Source organism: Neodiprion virginianus, chromosome 1 (genome assembly GCF_021901495.1).
Source record: "Neodiprion virginianus isolate iyNeoVirg1 chromosome 1, iyNeoVirg1.1, whole genome shotgun sequence".
Classification (NCBI taxonomy): domain Eukaryota; kingdom Metazoa; phylum Arthropoda; class Insecta; order Hymenoptera; family Diprionidae; genus Neodiprion; species Neodiprion virginianus.
The window spans coordinates 35,256,766-35,279,207 of record NC_060877.1 but is presented as its reverse complement, the minus strand read 5'-3'; the positions used below and the strand labels follow the sequence as shown (position 1 = coordinate 35,279,207).

General features: G+C 39.5%; 3 protein-coding genes across 16 annotated transcripts in view; 1 reads left to right on the top strand and 2 right to left on the bottom strand.

The window, feature by feature from the left end:
- Window positions 1-44: 44 nt before the first annotated feature.
- LOC124308871 (sentrin-specific protease 1-like) lies at window positions 45-3,353 on the top strand. Of its 3 annotated transcripts, none has more exons than XM_046772219.1 (4): window positions 45-180; window positions 443-546; window positions 883-1,000; window positions 1,127-3,353. In XM_046772219.1, the coding sequence occupies exon 4, from the start codon at window positions 1,244-1,246 to the stop codon at window positions 2,996-2,998; it is 1,755 nt and encodes a 584-aa protein (XP_046628175.1). In that variant the 5' UTR covers window positions 45-180; window positions 443-546; window positions 883-1,000; window positions 1,127-1,243; the 3' UTR covers window positions 2,999-3,353. The 3 variants fall into 3 exon arrangements, with proteins under 3 accessions (XP_046628175.1, XP_046628018.1, XP_046628097.1); XM_046772141.1 differs by having other exon boundaries at window positions 73-204; XM_046772062.1 differs by having other exon boundaries at window positions 72-546.
- A 913-nt stretch (window positions 3,354-4,266) lies between these two features.
- Window positions 4,267-10,085, bottom strand: LOC124309055 (inosine-5'-monophosphate dehydrogenase-like). 3 transcript variants are annotated; one of them, XM_046772485.1, is made up of 2 exons: window positions 9,842-10,085; window positions 4,267-7,206 (listed from the first exon to the last, which is right to left on the bottom strand). In XM_046772485.1, the coding sequence occupies exon 2, from the start codon at window positions 6,678-6,680 to the stop codon at window positions 5,118-5,120; it is 1,563 nt and encodes a 520-aa protein (XP_046628441.1). In that variant the 5' UTR covers window positions 6,681-7,206; window positions 9,842-10,085; the 3' UTR covers window positions 4,267-5,117. The 3 variants fall into 3 exon arrangements, with proteins under 3 accessions (XP_046628441.1, XP_046628352.1, XP_046628281.1); XM_046772396.1 differs by lacking the exon at window positions 9,842-10,085 and adding an exon at window positions 8,093-8,328 and having other exon boundaries at window positions 4,267-7,216; XM_046772325.1 differs by lacking the exon at window positions 9,842-10,085 and adding an exon at window positions 8,093-8,328.
- A 51-nt stretch (window positions 10,086-10,136) lies between these two features.
- LOC124308438 (nephrin-like) overlaps window positions 10,137-22,442 on the bottom strand; it is a 74,647-nt gene continuing 62,341 nt past the window's right edge. For 7 of the 10 annotated variants that reach the window (XM_046771190.1, XM_046771360.1, XM_046771863.1 and 4 more), the window contains 4 exons: window positions 18,530-18,796; window positions 16,751-17,229; window positions 10,402-10,485; window positions 10,137-10,228 (listed from right to left, as the gene is read on the bottom strand). In XM_046771190.1, the coding sequence (XP_046627146.1) occupies window positions 10,151-10,228; window positions 10,402-10,485; window positions 16,751-17,229; window positions 18,530-18,796 (908 nt within the window). In that variant the 3' untranslated portion in view covers window positions 10,137-10,150. Of the gene's footprint in view, window positions 10,229-10,401; window positions 10,486-12,849; window positions 14,940-16,750; window positions 17,230-18,529; window positions 18,797-22,442 lie in introns of those variants that run through there. The other 3 variants (XM_046771515.1, XM_046771607.1, XM_046771435.1) reach the window with 3 other exon arrangements.

Here is a 22,442-nt window from a genome sequence, read left to right as displayed (position 1 = left end):
AAAGAAGCTGGTAACTAGTCATTATGAATTCGGTAGATTTGAGAACACCGGAATCGAAACGATGAAATGTCCGGAGGAGAAAATAGAAGATACCAACACAACAGATTAGATATTAAGTACAGAGAACGCAAAGGTGTCCGAGATCCAGTCAATAACGCGTTGGATGACCGTTACAATCACGTAAAGTTTCGGTATTTAAAAATTGTGCGTACTGCAGTACACGAAATTAGCAAAACCGTTTTGCGGTCCGTTTAGTCATAGTTTATTCGGCGCCAGTGCATACGCCCCGCTTATATGTGTTTATCTTGTAGTAATTGGGTTTCCAGCATCTTTAACAGCCTGCACTTGACGCAGGGTGCATTAGAATACTATTTTCCTATATACATGCTTTTTTGGCTAAGTGCATAATTTCTATTTAAATCCGCACTTGTGTCTTTCACAGGCGTGTCGCGATACGCCGTATTTCTGGGAAAAAACTACGCGGCTCTTAGTCGTCGCGGTTATCATGATTGAACTGAGGATGCCAGCTGCAATTATCGCTGTTGTGTAAGTTGCTCTTATCGTCTACTCCTCTCCCAATATTACTCCCAACAATTTCAGCTGTGATCTTCACCTGAAAAGATGCTGGAATTGAACGATTCTTCGGTCGATTGACGGCACTTCAAAAAGTTAGGTTAGGTTAGGTTAGGCTGCTTATAACATTTCTTACAGGTTTGTGGTGTAACGCGATGTAAAAAAAATTCAGGGTCGGGGTATAAATATTTCCCCTACCTTTTTATTTCTATACGCTATACAAGTCCTCAAACATTTATAATTCGATTGTAAGAAGATGCGATTCTTTTATCCTCGAAAAAACTCAGGAATAATATACTCGTTTTTCAGCATGTGAAATATTCCTTCCAATGGCTAATAAGATGCGGTAAACTCGTCTGTGCTTCGTGCTCCTTAAATAAAAACTTTTGCGGAGCCACCCAAGAGAAGCATTGCTTGAATCAAAAAGGTGAGAATCAGCATTTGATGCAATCTGAAGAATTCAATTGTTTTGGAATATATTAAAATGATGTGTGGATAACTTTTCTGCAATTATATGCTGCTGGTCATTAAATCACTGTATTATTATTTGCAGAGTTACGACTGTCTCCCCATGACATGGTACTGTGAGTGAACTTATACCGAATGATCTTGATACTACAGAGACAGAGTTTGCTTTTGAATTTATCACCTGCTGAAATCACCAGCCATTATGTTTCTGTTCGACTACTTCAAGAAGCTCTTCGGTTATGCTGATGAAATTAGCCGGAAAAGAAAGATACCCGATTCGCCAAGTTCGAGCGAAATATTTATTCCAGTTAAAAAGCAGTGTCGTGATCTCGAAATGGGTAATCTTAAAACTAAACTCAGAGACTATCGATATAGTATCGAGGATGACGACAGTATAAAAATATCAACAAAATCACTTTATCAAGCAAAATATACCAAAAACTTATCAAACGGAATCAACAGCGAAAATTGCGAAGGCTTCAGTTCTGCAAAATTGGGGAGCACCATGAAGCCATCCAAGAAAGGTGCTCACACTCCCCGTTCCTCAAAATGTGATGGTTCTGGGTTTGACTGGCCTGCAAAGAATAGCAATCTAAATGTTAACAAATCTACAGACAGTGGGATGTCTACTTTGGCAAAGACATCTTTGTTACGAGAGAAAATGCAGTATGGGGAAATACTGCAGAATTATATTCCAGCCAGGATACAGGAAATCAATGCAATTAAATTTACCAAGGCAAAAGGATGTGCAAAAGGTCCTACAGAATTACTCCATTCAGAGAAATACAAGCCTTGCCAAAGGGAGCCTTTAGGCAAATCAACCAATATTCTTTTTCCTACTTCAAGTTCTTCGTGGTATCGGCACACTGATTTCACGGATAGAAATACCGTCCCAGAAATAAAGATTGGCGAACATGATCCAAATCGTAGAAAATCCACACCAGTGGGTGATGTCACCAGACATGAAACTTCTCTTCCTCTTCGTAATTCAAATGTTGCGCGACAGTCCTTTGGTCATAAAAACACCACTGCGAACTCGCTGCGAGACCTACTTGCGTCGAAAGCAGTTCTTAAAAACGATTATATCTCAGAAGTTTCTAAACGTTATGATGCACGCATTGAAGAATGTCAGAAGCAGGCGGAAGAGCTGAAGAGAGAGAAAGACCTTCTTGCCAAACATAACCGACTGACCAGAGAAGCCGTACTTGAAGAACAGTTTCACCGTTCATTGAGGCTATGCGAACCAGTTCTCGACGATACAGAAGAACCGGAGGATGAACCACTTCCAAGTCTTACGAATGAAATGCTCCAAGAAATCAAGCATGCTCTCATCCCTCACCCGCCAAATCAGGTTCTGGTCGAAGGCTTTGGACTTCAGATTACGAGGAAAGACATTCACACTTTATCTGGCTTGAACTGGCTGAACGACGAAGTAATTAACTTTTACATGAATTTATTGATCGTTCGGGGAAACAGTGGCGGGAATTTTCCAAAAGTTCACGCGTTGAATACATTTTTCTACCCAAAATTACTTTCCGGGGGTCACTCGTCGCTGAAACGTTGGACGAGGAAGGTCGACATATTTTCAAAAGAAATGCTCGTCGTCCCCATACATCTCGGAATGCATTGGTGCATGTCAATCGTCGATTTTAGGGACAAAACTATTCGTTACTTTGACAGTATGGGCGGAAGTAATCCTAAGTGCCTCAATGCTTTGAAACAGTATCTCCAAGACGAGAGTTTGGACAAAAAGAAGCAGCCTTACGACATGACGGGCTGGAAATTAGAAAATGTCAAAGATATACCACAGCAGATGAATGGTAGCGATTGTGGAGTATTTTCATGCATGTTTGCCGAGTACTTGTGTGCCAACAAGAGACTGACTTTCAGTCAGGAGGATATGCCGTATTTCCGCAACAAAATGGTATACGAAATACTTAAATCTAAACTTTTATAACTAAAGTATCTATTTTGAGGAACTGCTGTGAACTGAAAAAACTCCCGAATCTGCGATACTAAGGTGAATAAATGAAGGATGAATTGTTTCCGCGTGTTTTTATCCATAAACTTTTACTGTAATGGAGACTGGGTAAATGTATTACGTGGCAAGATATTCTCAATCACCTCAACGTGCTGAATACAGTTTATTCTGAAAATTTACGGACAGTGAAGCTTAGATTAGGGATCTGTTAATTGACAATGTTAATCATTGCGTAACAATGTGATGAATGTGAGAACTTCAACACTGTCTGGTACTCTACCGACTACGAAAACCTGGTGATTAATAAAGTTGCTTTCAATTGTAATGCTAAGCATTCAACTTTGTTATCTATGCAAACAATAACTTTCAAGTGAATCATCAATACATTTAAAGACAAACGTTCAACAAATTTTTTCCCCAGCGCGCTAAAGAAAGAGAGAAAAAAAAAGAAAGCAGACTTTTACACTGACGACTGAAGTGAAAATTCATTTAGATTTGCTACGAATCTTTATTATTATTATTTAATCCGCGAATCAGCTGCGAGGAAAGATCCTACCCCTCGTAAATCGAATAACATTTAATGTTTTGTAATCATCTTACAAGATTTAAAACGTCATTAATTTTGTAATAAACTTTGAATCCAACCAAGCAATGTTTCTTTATTATCGTCAATATTTATCAAGTTATAATTTACTCTGCTTTTACCACAGAATTTTAATCTTCTGTTTATTGCATTGGTGGTTACTAGTCATTTGTTTTTCAATTGTAATTTAAACACTCAATAATTAATTGTTGGTTGTTTGGGTCTTCTAAGAATTCATTCATATTCATAGAGTTGGTCGCGTCATCCATCTGCGACAAGTCATCATTTTCTAAACACTATTTAGTTATCGTTGCTAACATACCTTCATTTGTACAAATAGTTTAACTCTTGAATCATTATTGCCCCTTCCTACAAGCAGCTCTCAACTTCAGTTTTAACAAATGGTATGGCATTTACGTATGATGACAGTTTGATCCAACGTGCAGACAATCCTGTTATGGTGCATTGAAAAATGTTCATCCTGTTGAAGAACGAAACGAGTATCCCAACGAAAAAGTAATAAAAGAGTAACTTGATCGTTTTATTATACTTTTCTTCACGTACCAGTGTTACGATTCATCTGGTTCATTCTGAACTGTGTGCATTTATGCATTCGTTTATCGTTTACTGGTGAATCAAGCTGGTACGTGAAAGTTGCAAATATAATCGTATAATATTTTTATTGTTGGTACTTACAGTTCACACGTATGCATACCTATAAAATTGGAGAATTCCGCATACGCGTTTGATTTCAGTTGTGTAAAATATACGGTGTACTCAGTGTCGGCACCGATGCTATGTTTCGACGCGATATCTGTTTAATACTAATGCAGGTACATACATTTCAGAATTAGGCTTTAACATAATTACACATTATCATGTCATTAAAAACGGTTACACTCTCTGCACGGTTTGATAGAATTGCAATTCTAGCAATAAATGTCATAGGTGATAACCGGACAGTATTACAATAAGGTTAATAACGATGGAAAACGAATTGTGAATAAAAAAATTTCAGTACAAAACAAGTCGGCATTTTTTCTCTTGCACGAATTACATGAAGTTCAATTTGAGATAAAAATATTCAAGATACGACTAGAAAAAAACTAGCATTTATTAAGGACAAATTGTAGGCAACATGTGACCACGCACGTATGAGTAAATTTCACGAGTTGAAATCTCAATTGTTAGGCTATCCTCAAAGTTAAAATTACAACTAAACTATCTTTGCCGTAATTTTCTTTCGCCTTGAATATTTCTCCGTTACCGTTGACTGCAGAAATCGATCGTACACTCGGAATAAAATCGCAAGTGTGTAAACGGCGGCCATGTTGTTTTTTGTACCGCTGTTAGTACTCGACTAAAATACGAAATACATCGACTGATAATGTTTTCCACAACTTGAGTAGAGATTGCAACCGATACGCAGAATCAATCACTCGTACATGCGTGTTCCTGCGTTCGTGATAAAATTTCCCGCATGACTTTGATTTTTGGCAATGATGAAAAGGTCTAGAAGATTCTCTTCTCGTGCGAGAAGAGACCGTGAACATTTCCCTCAAGCTGTGCCGACTGGGTTCTCCTTTCGAACCTGATCTCCCCGTTGTACACCATCGATCTCAAAGCGGAAACGGATCTAGCACCAATATCCTGGCAGCCGTGTTTGATTCCGCATTGCAGGTAGGGCAAAAACTTAAGGATAGAACCCTTGTCGACGATGGACCCACTGACACCCTGCGCGACCTTCAGCTTGTCCATCTCGTTGTGGTAGTACCTGTCCATCGCAGAACCCTTGGTGTCCCGGCGCTCCATGGCTTCCAGCGAACCCATTCCGCGGTACTTCTTCAGCCTGACTCCATCGCTGAAGAAGTATTCCCCAGGTGCCTCGGAGGTTCCGGCAAGCAGGGATCCCATCATCACTGTGCTCGCGCCGAGGCAAAGGCCCTTGATGATGTGCCCGATGGACTGGATCCCTCCGTCGGCGATAACCGGGACCCCGAACCTCTTCGCGTACTCCGAAACCTTGTAAACGGCGGTCGCCTGCGGCCTGCCGACGGCCATCACCTCCTGGGTGATGCAGATCGAGCCCGAGCCCATCCCTACTCTCAGTCCGTCGGCTCCAGCCTCGATCAGGTTCTTCGCCTGGGCGCAGGTGACGACGTTCCCAGCGATGACCTCGAGCTCGGGATACGCGGACTTTACGTACCTCAGCATTTCGATTTGGAATTTCGAGTTCCCCTGGGAAGAGTCAAGGACGATAACGTCCACCCCTGCCGAGGCGAGGTACTTGAGTCTCTCTTTGTCTTCGTCTCTCGATCCGATCGCGGCGCCGACAAGCAGCTGCTTGTTCTCGTCCTTACTGGCGTTCGGGTGACTCCTGTTCTTTTTGAGGTCAGTCCGTGCCATCAGGGACACGAGCTCGCCGCTCTCGTTTACTATCGGGAGTTTACCCTTCTTCGACATCTCCAGGATGGAATTGGCCTCCTGAAGAGCGACTCCGGCGGGCGCGGTGATCAGGTCCTTCAGCCTGGTCATCACGCTGTCCAGTCTCTCGCCCTGCTGGGTCGCAACGTTCTCGATAAAGTCGATATCCTTAGAGGTGACGATGCCGACCAGCCGGCTCCCGAGCTTACCACTCTCCGTAATCGGCACCCCGGAAAACCCGTGCATCGCTTTGACCCTCAGCACGTCGGCCATCGTGTGATCGGGCGACAACACTACCGGATCCCGTATGAAGCCGTGCTTGTACTTCTTCACCTTCTGCACCTCGGTCGCTTGGTACTCGGGCGAACAGTTGTGGTGTATGATCCCGATGCCGCCCGATAGCGCCATGGCGATGGCCATGTCCGACTCCGTCACCGTGTCCATGGGCGTTGATACCAACGGAGCCTTAAGGGTGATCCTCCTGGTCAGCGGGGAAGAGAGGTCGACCTGGTCCGCTGTGAAGTCGATGTACCCGGGGAGGATGATAAAGTCGTTGTAGGTGAGGCCGTCACCGGCGGCGAAGAGTTGGTCGGCGGTCAGTCCATCTTCGGGGACGTCGTCCCGGGTGGCGTCGAACACATAGTCGGCCATTTCTCTCCCGTTTTATCCAGATCAGAGGTCGCGACTGGAAAACGGCCGGAAAGCGGAATTTTTACGGACCGTTCCCGTATTGATTAACCGCACACTCGACGGACAAATTGCCCCGTCGAAGCGACTGCTGTCGATGATACTCGCGACACTTCTAGAGCTTCTCCTCAATCCTCACCCGGCATAACTCGACCCTCGAATGCCGCCTCGCCGGCTTTCTCCCGCTCCGAATGTTCGCCGCTTTGCCCACGCTATTTTACCCTCCGCCAATCACCGGCCAATGGCCAGCTACCGTTGGCTCGGAAAATTCCTCCCCCAACTTTCGACCGGACCTAGGCAACGCTCGACGCTTCTTCGCTCTTGGTTATCATGTAACGATTATTGAAGCCCGCAATTACCGCTCGTTTGCGCATCTGCACCTTCTCGTTTTTTCCTCTTTTCGGCTTTTGAATAAAGTAGCCCACAGTTGTTCTTATTCTGATGGAATCAGCTCGCGCGACAAAATTTCCACTGACAGGGTGTCTAAGACCTGAAAAAACCTGAAAATTCTTACATGTCACGAAATTTTACTAATGAAACTGAAAATTTTACTCTTTGGTTAATTACTAACTCAGATTCCAGCAATATACGGAATATTGATACTCGTTTATATTTTTTTTTTTTTAATTTCGAGTCTCTTGTATTGACAGATTGATTAAAAGAAAACGTCATTCCTTTTCTTTCTATGCATGGAACATATTTTTATACTTATTGCACGTATTGATAAGGTTTGTAACGCATAGCTGTGGATCGTCAAAGAGGTAATGAAGAAATCCTTATTTTGTTTCTAAAAAAACCTTAAAGCTATAATTTCCTGGACCCCGAAAAAAGTAGACACCCTAACTGACGTTTTAAATAAAAAAAATATCATGATGTTTATTATGTGATACCATTATCTTTTTTCCTCATTTCTTTCGTTTTGCGTTTAACCAGCTGCAATCCGGATTTTCACTGCGACCATTTCCAACTCAAACACTGTATGGTAATGCGTTGTAAATCAAATATTTGACATTTCTGCTGCGCTATTTAATTTCACCGTTTTATTTATGCATTCACTGCACACACCGTCGACTACGAACGAATGTTTCCGTTGTTAAAACCATTCTGGACGTTATTTCGCAATTTTGGAACTGTTTGAAATTCGGTAAACCGTAATAAAACGAAATATATTCATATTTTGCAATCCTAGTGCCATCAAAATCGTTGTAAAAATAAGAAAATAGTGATTTTTTCCTCAACGTTTCGCTACGATAACGTTACTCACTTCAACCTCGTGTTTAAATACTATTATGCAGTAGGCACCTACGATATTCTCGGCTCTCATCGATTTCCAATCGAAGAAGGAACTTTGAATAAATAAGATTTACTCAACTTACATGGTAAGAATTTCGACGTTCCGTAAAGCGGTTTGCTGCGAAAATTTAGCTCTGCGAACACTAATTTGTCCATTTAAATTCTATGCCGCGGTCAGATATCTGGTAAAACGCCCCGATTCCAGTTGCTTGACTGTTGTGAATATGTAAGAGGGTCCATTATGAAAATCATTCTCCCTTACGTGACCACCGATTACGAAGGCAGGTTACTTCACTCACTTACAGTCATCCATTATAGCCTCACTGTCTTTAAATAACTGTTACCTAAGTCGAGAAAAATTCGCTTTTTCAAACCGGAAGGTTATTCAATCGTAACCTGTCTCCTTCCGGAGTTGTCCGCCACCAACGTCCGGCAATTTTATAGATCTATAAATTACCAGCAGGATACCAGCTGACATTTAAATTCTCATTTCAGCCAGGCGTGGTTAACTAATGCTTACGAAATGGGGATAAACTGCTGACTTTAATTAATTCTCACTGATACGGGCTGCGGGTTAAACCGTATCGAAGGTACCGTTGTTTACAGCTTTGCAGTCCTCGTTAAATATCCAACGAACATCGGTCTGATTGGGCATTTACATGACAAGGGACCATGTCCGACAATGAATTAGCAATGGCAGGAATCCCAAGTCGCGGATAATTTCCAGCATTGGTTGTAGGTAATTGAGTGACAGGCTGAATGTGTAATGCAAATGCGTCGTAGGACGGAATCCTTAGGAAGGTTTTGCGGATCAATGTAATCCGACGTGACGCCTGTCCGTATCGTATTATTATATACACCTACTTCTCAGATTAACCCAGATTTCTCATTCCGAGATTGGGGCGTTGGAATTTCGTCCGGTATTTCCCGCACATGAATATCCAAGAACCTAATTCAAACTTCGTTGGAAGGACTCGACTCCGGTTTGCTTTCCATATACCGAGTCAAATTGACACAGGCAAACTCCTCGCTGCCGTCGAGTTTCTCTGTCGCCTTCTATGCGGCCGAGATTTGACTTGTGCCAAATTGTGTCGGCGAGTGGAAATCCGAAAGTACACACGGCTATCAATGTGCCGGCTCGTGAGTGAGTTTGAATGCAAAGGCTCCCGAAACAACTCTGATTTGGTATTTGATATTAAACAAGAAATCGTGCGAATACGCCTAGCTTTGGCGTAATTCGAGTTTTATGCGCTGTCGTTATTGTAATACGTATATTGTTAAGGATGGTTAAAAAAAAAAAAAAAAACAATTTGCGATATTCCATCGTGACACCCCCAAAAGAGTTTGTTTAAGTCTAAAGAAAGATTCAGTAAAAAGATCGCGCTCATTTGGTTTTTCACTTTTTTCACATTTTTTTGAATTAGTGAAGAAACACGTTGTGGCATTTCAATTATTACATCTCTCCTGACATTTATATTTCACCTAAAGATCATGATCCATAATACAACGATATATCATCCGGGAATCTAAGGTTCGCAATAAATTTCAACTATTTTATGAGATTGAATTAATAACGAAAAGATCTTCAGATATACTTTTCAAACATTAACCGGAGACTTGATGTTAAGCAATAAAAAAATTTTTATTCACAATTCGTCATAAATATAAAAAAAAATGTATGAAAGTGAAAAATCAAGTGAGCGTGATCTTCCACGTAACGTGGAATGCTAATGTTTTTTGTAACTTAAACAAACTTTTTAGGGGGTGCAATGGTGGAAAATCGCAAGTTATTTTTTTCTCAAACATTCTAATATATCTATACATATATATACCTCTCATCTGCTCTGCAACTTGCCAAAGTATTCCGAGGACGAAAGACGGCGTAGAGTTTGCAGGGCGGTTTACCTCACCCTAACATTATATACGACAGTCAATTTGACTCCCTTTGTGATGGAAGGAATATTGGTGGAACAAGCTGTGCAATTTTCAGCCTCTACCGCACAATGTAATTTACCACGTTCGAGTTCCCGCAGCGGAATCGCTCGCTCGATAACAAACGTGCGTGAAGTCGTCTCTTCGAAAATTATTTACTTGCTCAAACGCATAACATCGATTTTTCTTTCCTATCTTCTCTCGTTTCCTCACTGGCTGACAATAATTATTCTTCTTCCCAGGGGTGGAAATTTAGGAGTGGTAATTTCAGTACGGATCAATAAATTCTGCGGAAATTTAAACGCTGTAACTGATTTTCAAAAAATGACGATTTAAATATAGGAAAAAGACGAATAAATTACAAATAATACAATGTAATTTTAAATGCACACTGATTTTCCACTTGAATTTTCAATAAAGTTACGCGTAATGCTGGTATACATAAGATAAACGTAATTACCTTTATACGTTGAATGAGAGCCTTTGATCCATCCCTTGGAATATAAGAAGGTTTCTTTGAGCGGTATGAATAAATCTGATGTAGCTACGAAATGAGAGAAAAATACGTGTCATTATACATGTTTAAAATTGTATTTACATCTGAATTTATAACGAACACGAAATATAGTACAAAGTATACAGTATTTTAGATTACAGAAGGCACTCAACCTTTAAACCTAATATTATTAGTTTTTATTATAATTATAATGTAATAATAATAATGGAAAAATCCTTCATACAAAAGTGAAATAATATCTATTTTTTTTTAATATATAATACATGTAATATATATATATGTGTGTGTGTGTGTGTGTGTGTGTGTACATGTAATATTAATAATATATTAATTTATCTGTATAATAATTGCATGTGTGAATTAATGAATGAGGGAATGAGCATTTCGGCGGGCTAATAGAATTACGGAGAAGCTACAACGGCTGTAGAATTTTAGTATACATAAAGTATGTGTGTATGAAGTAGAGTTAAGAACGTGTGAAAATTCTCACTTTTACCAATAATTGATGAAAATAGTTCGGACCCGGACAATATTAGCTATTAGATATTAAAAAGAATCGCGAGGATTCCAACAGTGAAATAGAATAATCTAAATGCAAGAAGCAGTTTCTAATCAGCTGATGGCGATTGTAACATTTAATACAACAAATGTAACACTATTGATTGCAAATATGATTGGCGATGGAAAAAACGTAGAGAAAATATTATACGAATTGGGAAAGATTCGAATCTAAAATACGATTGCTGATATAAGCGCGAAAGCAAACTGATGATTGTCATTGGTAAAAATGTCGTGAAAACCTAGAGGGAACGGTGCAAGAATCGATCGGCGTTCGAATAGTTGGCGAGTTGATTTTTTTGTAAACCGAGTGATAATTACAAACGATTCTTACGTGCATTAAAATTGAGTCGCAAACATTGCAAGCGGTCGCTCGAGACTTTCACGAGTCTGCAGACTCGATATTTAATGGATCAACATATCGGAAAAGGAAATGAAATCCAGGTTTAAGACGTATAAATACTATATTCGCATCGTTTCCGCAAACGAGTTTAATGAAATATCTTATCGCGAATAAACGGTACGAAATGCTATTATATTCTAGACCCTGCAACTGGTCGTATAATAAGTAGGATTATAACAATGAGCAAAACACTTTTAGACTTTAGGATTTATAGAGTAACAATAAAGATTACCGTGCGGAGGAAGTGTGAAAAATTCGAGCAAAATTGAACGGTGCAATGATTGTTTGTGTGACGTTTTACAGTTATTTTTCATTTAGTTTTTTCTTTTTTCTTCTTTTTCATTTTGTTTTTGTTTTTTTTTTTCTTCATCTTTCAACAATGACAATTCGTGAAATGCGTTTACGTATCTTTGGAAATTTAACGCCAAGTGACGAATCGCTTTGTCACGTGAGTCAGAAAAGTAAATGTCAAAAGAGAAACGAAAATACAAATTTCGACGATATTTTGAATCGGCCAACATTGTACCACCGGTTCATAGCTTTATTTCACAAAGCGAACGTACTTTTTTGACTTTTCAGACGTCATAGATTCAATTTAAAATAAACCGATTTTTTGCTTCTCGAGTGAGTAATTTTTCATCAACTCGACGGATCAAACTTATACAGTCGTATGTGTAATTATAGTACCAGTGGAATTGCAACGTCTGCGTACAGTTTTACATAGAATATCGAATAGATACTATCATTTTATGTATTCATATATACATACATATATACCTAGATAGACATTTTATGCATATATGTATATTTATACATATATGTGTACATTTTTCATTCCTTTCTAAAATTTAAATAATTATTATCATGCCGCGATAGCTATAGCTTATTTTAGAACAACGATCTAGTTTGTGAACACTCATTCCTCGGAGATATTATAACTTTTTTAACTTTTATATATATATATATATGTATAAGTATATCATATATATTATTTAGATTTATACCTTTTGACTCTATATATATATATAAATTATATTCCTTGATAAAAACTGTATTATTATTGTTGTTGTTGTTATGATTATTATTACAATATTTATCATTATTATTGTAGATGCGATTAATAATTATAATTGTGGTTGTTGTTGTTGTTATTATTATTATTATTAGTATTACTTATTTATTTATCTATATTCGTCATTATTATGTACGGTTTAAATAGTTACGCTCTCGTAGTAATATATATTTATCATGTAATATATATGACATACATACATACATATATATATGTATGTATATATTTATCATGTAATATATATTACATACATACATACATATATATATATGTAATATTAATAATAATTATATTATACCTTGGCACAGCATATGAAAAATAACTATTGTATGAATTATTATTATTATTATTATTATTTTTCTCACCTTTCTCTGTTAATCTTCTTGTTTTTCCTTCTTTTCTCTTTAGCATAGGCAAAATTGTATTTTATTGAAACTTTTTGAGCACAGTTATTATTATTATCATTATTATTATTATTATTATTATTATTGTTGTTGTTGTTGTTGTTGTTGTTACTATTAATTTCTCTCCCTCTATGTTACACAATACTCTTCGCTCTCTTTTTATCCTCATCATTTACCTATAGTATATACGTACAATGTAATGTAATAATTATGTATTGTACGTTATTTGAAAACCGCTGTTGAAAATTAAACTTTACTTTATATTTACGTCCGACTCGTCGCCTAACACGTTGTTTAATATAACTATAACTTGACGGGAGTCTTTTTCTATTTGTTATAATATTATATACGTACATGAATATTTTATATATATATATATATACCATTATACCTATGTGTTATACACGTATGTATGAACCAACTATAATGTCAGACAAATTACCAAATCTTTTTATCATTTGTCCTAGCGTAAAAACCTTCCGTGTACCCCTAAACTTATATTATAGCTATACGTTCTATATTATATATTTCTCCTTTTTTTTAAACTTCTCTTCGGTCTTTATTCAGTTTATTTCTCAAGGCAGTCGACCCAGATTCGCCTTTTCTCCCATTGTCAATCATTGTTATTATTATGATTACTATTATTATTATTATCATTATTATTATTGTTAACTTTATCCCTTCCCTTTTGTCAGCTACGCTTTTATCCCGCACACCGTTCGTAAAGAAACACAATTTTTCATCTCCTCCGACTTTACACCTTAAACCTACACCCTGATTATCTCATACAAACACTGCATTATTGTTAAACATTATTTTTAATTTTAATCTTTTTTACCGTTTTTGTCTTTCCCCTACTTATTTTTATCAATTCTATACAGCGAAAAACTGACACTGCACTGCACATGACGTGTATTATCGTCCATCTGCGATTATTATACAGGGCTGATAAAAATCAGGTGAACAGACCGTAACGTAGGTACGCAGATATCGTGCCTGTATCGTTATTTCGCCGGGTTACAGACGAGAGACGGAATTTTATTTCAGCCCAAAGTCATCGGGGTTGAGCAGCTTGATTAACATCCGCATGTGTACTCAAACGGATCAAGTAAATCGAATTACTTAGGGTCCGGAGAATATCTTCGTCACATTTTTGGTTTCGAGTTTACAGCTGGTGGTCTACGGCTTTAATGTCACAACATATCCTGTTATTCGTTTCAATAATTCCGAGCCCCTTTACGGTCCGAAGCCAATTGCAGTCCCGTGGAAAATACTGCGAAAAAATAATTCGAAATCGTCGACGATGACTGATGCATTTCTATGGATTACAGATTTCTTTTTAAACCGTCAACGAGTCTTCGATGCTCTCTTGAAATTTTTCCGCTGTCCAGTGTCGTATGGTGCGGAAGACAAGGATCGTCCAAGAGTCGATAGAGATGAAGGGGGTGAAAAATCATCCTCTGCAAAGTGGAATCGAAAGGAAAAAGGCTGAAGGCTGTCGACCGGGTAAAAGCCACTTATACCTATATCGAGATCTCGATATGAGTAGAATTTATCGATTCTCGGATAGTCGGTGAGACGGGAAAGAAATTCGGTTGTTCCTTACGGCGAAGATCCTTCTTTTATTTACCGGGCGCCGCTCGAGTTTCATGTTACACTCGTTTCACCCTCTCTTGTCGTCGAACTCGTCACGTTTCCGCGTTCCGGGGGATCCCCTTCGCTTGAGTTTTGTATCCTATTTCCTTGTTCGCTTTTCCTTTTACACATTCATGAAAATATTACCGCGAGGTTCAGCAGATTTTTCGGTACGGTTGATCCGTTACATTCGGACAAATTTCTCACCGTTGTACAATATTTAACGTAATCATTGCCGCTCACATCCGCGTCCGCAGCTACATGACTATGATGATTGCCTCGCGACAGACCCGATTTTCGATTTATTAATTTACAGCTCCGTCTTATAGAGTCACGTGGCCGGCGCCATTGATGTTGGTGGTGTGGCCGAACGCCATAACGAATTCGCTGATTCTGTGATCGTTGTTATCTGCACATGTATAATAGTGATATTCGATTAAAGATCGTCGGCAGTGTTGCACGATTGAAATTTCGAAAATCTCACACCGTCGCAATAGGGACAAATCTGGAAGTTCTGAGCCCATTTTTTATCAGTACGGAATCTCAGACTTCTTTTTTCAATTTTTGTCAAGCCTTTGCATAGGAAAATATTACCAGAATATGCGCTTTGAACTAACTTCTCTAACGACTGTCCCGTATTTTCTGAAAAAATGTTTTCCCAATAAAAGACAAGCAAACAAAAAAAAAAAAAATAAAAAAATAAATACACATTCGTATAAAATAACCTGTAATTTTCAAGTAGATTACAGATTTTTTAGAGCATTGAGTGCTCTACGCGGTAAAAAATATGATCTAAAATAACATGGGCGGAACAGCGTAATAAATAGTTTCTATTGTTCAGGCAGTGTATTTCTCTCAATATTCCGTGGAAACTCTGTAGTTTTGAAATTCAAATATTTCACCATTGATTTTTCTGTCTCATAACACATTACACGTGAAAGAAATTGTCTATTCATTTCGAGCCCGTTGAAATAGACATGTCCAGATGTAGAGATGAATTGATGCAAAGTATACGAGCAGACAGTAATTTTTTTCCATAATCGACGGTCTACATATTTCAATTCTCAATATTTGAATCGCGTCACTTTTTTCAGTGTTTCAACGTTTGAGGATAAATCGGTTTGTATAAAAAGTTAAGAAAAATAGAAAAGGAAAAAACTGTTTCAAATATTTTGTAATTTTATACATGTGACAATGATAGTGAATACGAATAAAAAAAACATTCTTACCATGTGATAGAATTGAATCTGAGTAAATTTAAATTATACAAGCTAAAACATCAAGAAATTGAGAGAAGGTTTTTAACATTATTTAATGTTCAACTTAATTGAATTCTGGTGTTTTTGATTCGATTTTCACGTTTTTGGACTCATTTCACATACTAACGAGATTTAAACAATTTAGCCGAAAAACATTTCACAAAACATTTACTCCGACAAACCTATTTTAACCCAATCGAAGCTAGCCGTTTTTAATATTTTATCAAGCCGCTTCTTGGAGAACAGAAATTCTCTTAACAGCCTTGAAATCGGAATAAAGTAGAAAAAAAAAAAAAAATAAATAAATAAAAAAAAGACACCGGAGTTTCACAATTCCGTACATTCCGATTACAGAAAATCTTTTCTCGAACGGTTTTATATCTTAGCAATTGCGTTCTTCGAATTGCCTTGGATTCATCTCTGTTACAGAGTAGAGTTTCCGTCTCATACAGTATTGACCATAATAATTAGTTCGACTAAAATGACCGGAGATTTTTCTCACGGTTTCGTCCTCTTTTCCCAATTTTCGATCTAGATCGATTCGTCCTTAAAAAAATATATAAAAACACCGACGTTATCTTCCAATTAATCGATTATTTTGATATGCCGACATTTTTACTATTCGATTAATCGATGATCGATTCTTTTTTCTCAACGTCGGATATATGATTTTTTTTTTTTTTCTGTTTCCGATGATTCATTAATGGAAGAAAAATAAAAATGAATCTACAGAATGATCAGAAACCTTTTCTCGCAAGTATGTAAAATTTGTCGTTTTTCTCGCCGATTTTTCGGTGTATCGACTTTTGTTTTTTTTTTTTTTTGAACATCATCGATTCGTGCGATTGACTTTTTTATTTTCTCAACGTTCGCCCGTCCCTAATTGAAACTCGACGGGGTTTCGATCCGCGCGGACAAAGCCTGACCGCGTTTTCGGGTTATCTCGAGGATGGGCGCGTACCTTGTTCTCACGACCGATAAGAGGAGTTTCCGCCGTGGTCTCGTCGACGCCCCTGGTCAGATAGGGATGAGGTGGCGGAATGTAAACAGACTTCCCGGTCGCAACCTGTGCGTAAATCGTCGGATCCTGGGGCTGCTGGCGACGCGTCAATGTGGACATAGGCAGAAGCTGAGGACGCTGAACACCAGCGACAGGAACCGGCTGGTAGCAATTTGGGGGAACCCGTCTGCCGCCCCTCTGGAGCGACAACTCGGCGTAGGTGAGCTCGATACTCTGCGGCATCAAGGGCGTCGAAGCGTTCGTTAGGCATTTTTTAACATCTTTCTGCCGCACCCGAGCTGGGGATGCGCCGGTAATATCACGGTAACAACTTACGTTGTTCCCATTCGGCCCGAAGGACGACTGATCCTGAAGCTGGCGAGACTGCGGCAGGATAAAACGGGGCGACGCGCCCTTGCAGAGCTCGGCGTACGAGTTTTCTGACCGGAAACAGAGGTAACGAGGGTTTAAAACAAGGTTCGTGCGTTTCGAGAGAAACAACGATATAAATTGTCGATAAGAATATCATTTGGACTCATAGAGAGGATTATTTTTTCCTTTTTTTTTTTTTTTCTTTCTCTCTTCCTGCATCTCGATGATTTGTACAACCTGACGAAAAAAGCGGAGTATCTATTTGCTGTCTAGCGTATCTACATGTGAAAAAAAAAAAAATGTGTCGTAGATTTTACATCTCTTTTGTGGCGAACGTGCGGACAGCAGTTCTCCTGGAGTCAAATCTACATCGATTTTGTGTAAATCTACCTGAGCGTATCGTTAACTCTTGCTATTGGTTTCGAAACTCTTACTGTCGGATTTTTAAATCTTGCCACAACTGATGCAGATTCAACTCGAAAATAGTGCTGTCCATATATTCACCACAGGGGATGTAGAGTATACAATATTTTACTTTCCATGACGGGAAGCGTATTATTGATCGAATAAGTGCACGGATATCACTGGCAGAAAAATTGAACCAAGCGTAATGTCTATTTTATGTTTAACTTACTTTTTACATTTCCGTTAATAAATATGATACACATTATTGTAATTTCGACGTTTAAATTGTCATATCATCGTATTAATTTGTACTTTGTAATTTTTTTTTTCACTCAGTAGTACATTAAAAATTGGTTAAATCGAGCCAAAAAAAAATTTAGTGGAACTGCTGGAACATTTTTTTTTCAAACCGTGTATCAATCCGCACGTAAAAATTGAAAACGTGTATAAATTTCCGGAGGATGTGTACGTGTGTACGTACATATACTTTATAGACACAGAGGCATGGAACAGGGTAATATTTTTCTGTCACACCGCATAACCGGCAGGTACCTTACACACGCAAACACAGACCGGAAACGTATACGCGTCCATCCATAGATCAGCGACCTCGTAGATTTTTCACCCCGCGTTACGGTATCGGGGTGCAAATATACACATACAAGGAGGGTAAACCGCTTTCAACGAGCATTATATTCCAAGTACCAATTTGCAATTAATTAGCCTTTATCTGTAAGAGCGTTTGCGCATAATACTGCCAGGTATAGGTATAGAACTGCAGGCGGCGACCCTCCCCATGGATATACGGGGTCGGTGCCTCGATGGTATATCATCGTTAGGGTCCTAAGCCGCGATACTCTCTGAAATTAAATCGATTCCTCGGATCCGAGGCGCGGAATTTCGCAATGACTCGAATCGGAGTAAAACGGCCGACAAATCCCAACTCTCGTAGGTCCGACTTACCGTTGGCGTGGGGTATGATGTCGGGGTTCTTCTCGAAGCTCTCTATGCTGTCCGCGTTGGCCGGCAGGCTCGACGTCTTCTCGTTCGGGGCGGCAAGGTTCGCCATCCCTCCGTCGTCGTGCGAGTCCTTGTCGTCCTGGGGGCGGGGGCGGTACCGCAAACGGACGGCAAGGACTATCACGAAGATGACCAGGAGCAGACCGGCAGCTGCGCCAACGACGGCACCCAGCAGCGGACCCGACAGAGACAGCATCACGGGCGTCAGAGCTGTCGACGTAAACTTTCGCTTTAATATTCCACCCCGGGACTCCCGGCAATCCCTTGCCCACTTAACAAACAATCCGAGTACACCGGTGCTCTCTATTTCGACCCCCGCTGCGGAGGAGGATCGTTATATATATGATGTAATGGGAACGAGACGCTCAATCTTATCGCGGAACGGATCTCCCCGGCTTTTATCAAGCCCAGGTATTGCGGTATTATTCCAGTCGGCCAAGGATTATGCTTCGTGGTTTGCGCGAGTCGAGATGAGATATGCGGGATGTTGGATCAACGAGTTCGAGTTGGCCGAATTTCTTCCGATGTACCGTCACAGCTCTCGTCCAGCGAAATTTTTCGTTCTTTCATGCGGTTTTCCGGTTTCTCGACAAAGTGACGCGATTTTTTGTCAATTAATTGATAATTCTAAATGACGGTTCGTTGAACACCCGAAACGTTGATGTAACCGGCAGGTTTCAGGCTGAGGGAGTTGAGATTAAGCGATATTTACTCGACATTCGATTTTGAACTATAATCGAAAGGAATCTACTATACCAGAAGCTTTAAAGTAATAGTCTGATTTTATTCTTTGGTACGAGTACTTCGTCGGTAACTCCCAAAAAATCTTTTCGTAACTTGTACTCAAATTGTACGAGAATTCTGAGAATAAGAATTAATTATCCTTGAAATCGGAGGGTTGATTGAATTTTCACAACTTCCCAAAAGCTAGACTCGGAATTCGCAGCGTGTAAATTACCACCTCGACAAGTGTACTTTCGGCCCGCGAGTATAAACGCGCACTCAATCGATCGTCACTAGCAAGTGTAATTGAATGGGTATTGTTTGATTTGGTGTGAAAGGAACAAGTAAAAAGTAAAAAATCGAACAAAAATAGCCGAACGTGGATAAATATCAACTAAAAACGATCGAACTTACGAAGGGCTTGCAACAGAGTTAATTTGCACCCGAGGCTACAGGGTGCCGTCTATACACAGTCCGGATTGTGTAAGCTTGCTAAAACACTTTGACGCGACGTCGTGGAGAGTCTCGAAGCAATTAGCTAATTGTGACGTTGGACGTTTCATAATTACGAAGCCTCGTAGCGATCCTCGCGCTTATACATATATATGAACCAATCGCTGATAACTAGCCGAGTAATTAACTCGGTAATTGAAAAGAGTCGGTGCTGAGCTGGGTCGGCTGGCTTCAACCCTTTCAGTCGGGCATTTTTCAACTTCAACTGAATTTCGTTACTCGGGGATTTTTGGAGCGGCTGATCACGAATCTGAAGTCGGAGTTTGATGATTTCTAAATTAAAAATCGCGGATCCAACATGGCGGATGTAAAATCGAAAAAACTATCAAAATTCGATGATTCTCGCTGAAACTCGTTACTCGGAAGTTTTCGGGGCTGCACGAAGTAACAGGGATGGTTCGAATTTGTAAGTAAACTGCGATAAGGCTAGGACATGGAAATTTTTGAGGTAGAACGCCGAGCATCCCACTGTGACTGAAAGGGTTAAAACCCGCGTCCTCTTCACGCTGCAGGCTTCAGCGATCTCCGGGACATTGAACCTGCGTGCATGCCGCTTTTGATGCATAATATGCTTATGCAGGTATATGGGTACACGTATGCACGTAAAATACGTTGGTACAGCGGAAACTCGTCGCTCTTCAAAGTTTAGTCGTCGAATTATCCAAGCATTGTTCTCACAGAGGTTTCTTTGACCCGGCCTACGTCTATGCTGGTCATTGTCAAAGGAACAATGCCCACCCTTGTTCCTTACTACCGAATCAGCGTGAGTCGAGGTACTGTCCTATGGTGGGAAGACGAAATCCTCCGCACGGGAACCTTTTAGGTGAGCTAGACTCAAGCAGCCTCGCTACACACCGAGTGCAAGGAAGCTTCCCGAAGCTGGAAGCTCTAACGAACCACGAAACTAACGATGCTCGTTTTGGGTTTTTATCTGGTATCATATATGAAATTGGCAAGAGGGTGCGGACTGCGTTGCTGGAATACGAACGCGTGGAATTTGGCCGCGACAAAAATTGAGATGCTTGCGGCTTGCGTGATCGCAAATTAGATACGATTGCCGCTGATAAGGGCGAGCTGTGGTTAACCCTTACACTGCACACCGAGGTCAAAAGGACTCCACGGCATCTTCACCGTAAATTCCATATGAAAAGCATCAAGAGTAGTCTGATTTGATCAAAGATAAATAATGAATTATCGTGAAAATCGGTAATTCATTCTTTGTCCAAAAATTCAACCTCACTCGCCCAAATAAATACCTTTCTTCCATCGCACAGTATCTTAAAATTTTTTTCACCTCAAAATATGAAAAATTCTACTCTGTGAATGATCTATTTTCCGGTATTTTGTTGTTTTAGGAATTTTTTGCGCCACATTCAATATTTATTCATTTTTTTTATTTGCAGAAGGCGTGCAGTGTTAGGGTTAATCGAAGCGGACAAGCTGCGGGCGTCTGAGTGACGAATTACATAGTCAAAAATTTGTAAAAGTGTTGCATTAATCGTGAAAGATTGACGATGAGATGATTTTGGTACTTACAGGCGTGTTCAAAATTCAAGACTCAACAATCTTTCGGATACAACTCGGCTGTAACACGGTGTAAAGAGACGTGCAAACTCAGGGTGCTGCTGCATAATACATTTTCATCTTTTATGCAGCGACAACTTTTCGCGGGTGGTAAAAGTCAAAAAGTAAAAAATTTAGTTTACTTTACATTTTTTTTGGAGTATATATTTTTAGCCTTACACATATACCGAAGTCATGAATACACGGGTGCTTCGCTTGCATACTTTTTTGTTTTACTCAACGCTGAATTTTTGTTCCACATTATATTGAAAACTGCGATATTTGACAACGATCGTACGATCAGTTTTTATGAGTATTTTGAGGCTTCGCTGTCCGAGAATAAAATGCGATGCAATGAAATTCCTTCAATTTGTTTGAAAAGTTCTCGGGATGACAGAGATTTTTCAATATCTAATCTCACTCGTCAAACTTGTTTTCTTGTCAGCTTTCTAATTGTCCGTCGCAACGACGGCGTGAAATCGTGAAGCGCGATTGTTCGAGATTATCAACAAGCACGTGACGAATGTGAACACATGTCAAGTATATTATATAATTTTTACTTATATCATTACATCTATAGAAGTTGAGGGGACCCAATGTACCAGTCAATTACCGTTACAAACGAGGACCAAAACCCTGATTCAGCCACGTTGCGATTATTCGTTGAAAAGCGCTGATAATTATTTATTATACAAGCTTAAACTCGATTCTTCGTTTATTTTACCGATTTGACTCGATGGTATGAAAAATTGCGATTTTCATTGAATAATTACGTCACGTGTGACTGAATGGATCGAGAATTTTCCTACCTTGAGAAAATTGACTCGAGTACTGGTAGCTTCAATTTAAAACGTGTAACATCTACGTGTCAGTTGCATGCAGCTATAATGTTATACAAGTCTAAAAATTCCACTGAAAGGATGAATAAATCGTGTAGTTATAATAAAAAGCGAAGCGCATAGTGAGCAGGCATAAAAAATCCCCCTTAAATAATAGAGTAAGCAAAAGAAAGAAGGTATAAATTGTATATGTATACATATACGTGTACGGGTCGGGA

What these genes read in the sequence shown, in the direction of transcription:
- LOC124308871 (XM_046772219.1), top strand. Translation starts at nt 1,244, where the DNA reads ATGTTTCTGTTCGACTACTTCAAGAAGCTCTTCGGTTATGCTGATGAA.
- LOC124309055 (XM_046772485.1), bottom strand. Translation starts at nt 6,680, where the DNA reads ATGGCCGACTATGTGTTCGACGCCACCCGGGACGACGTCCCCGAAGAT.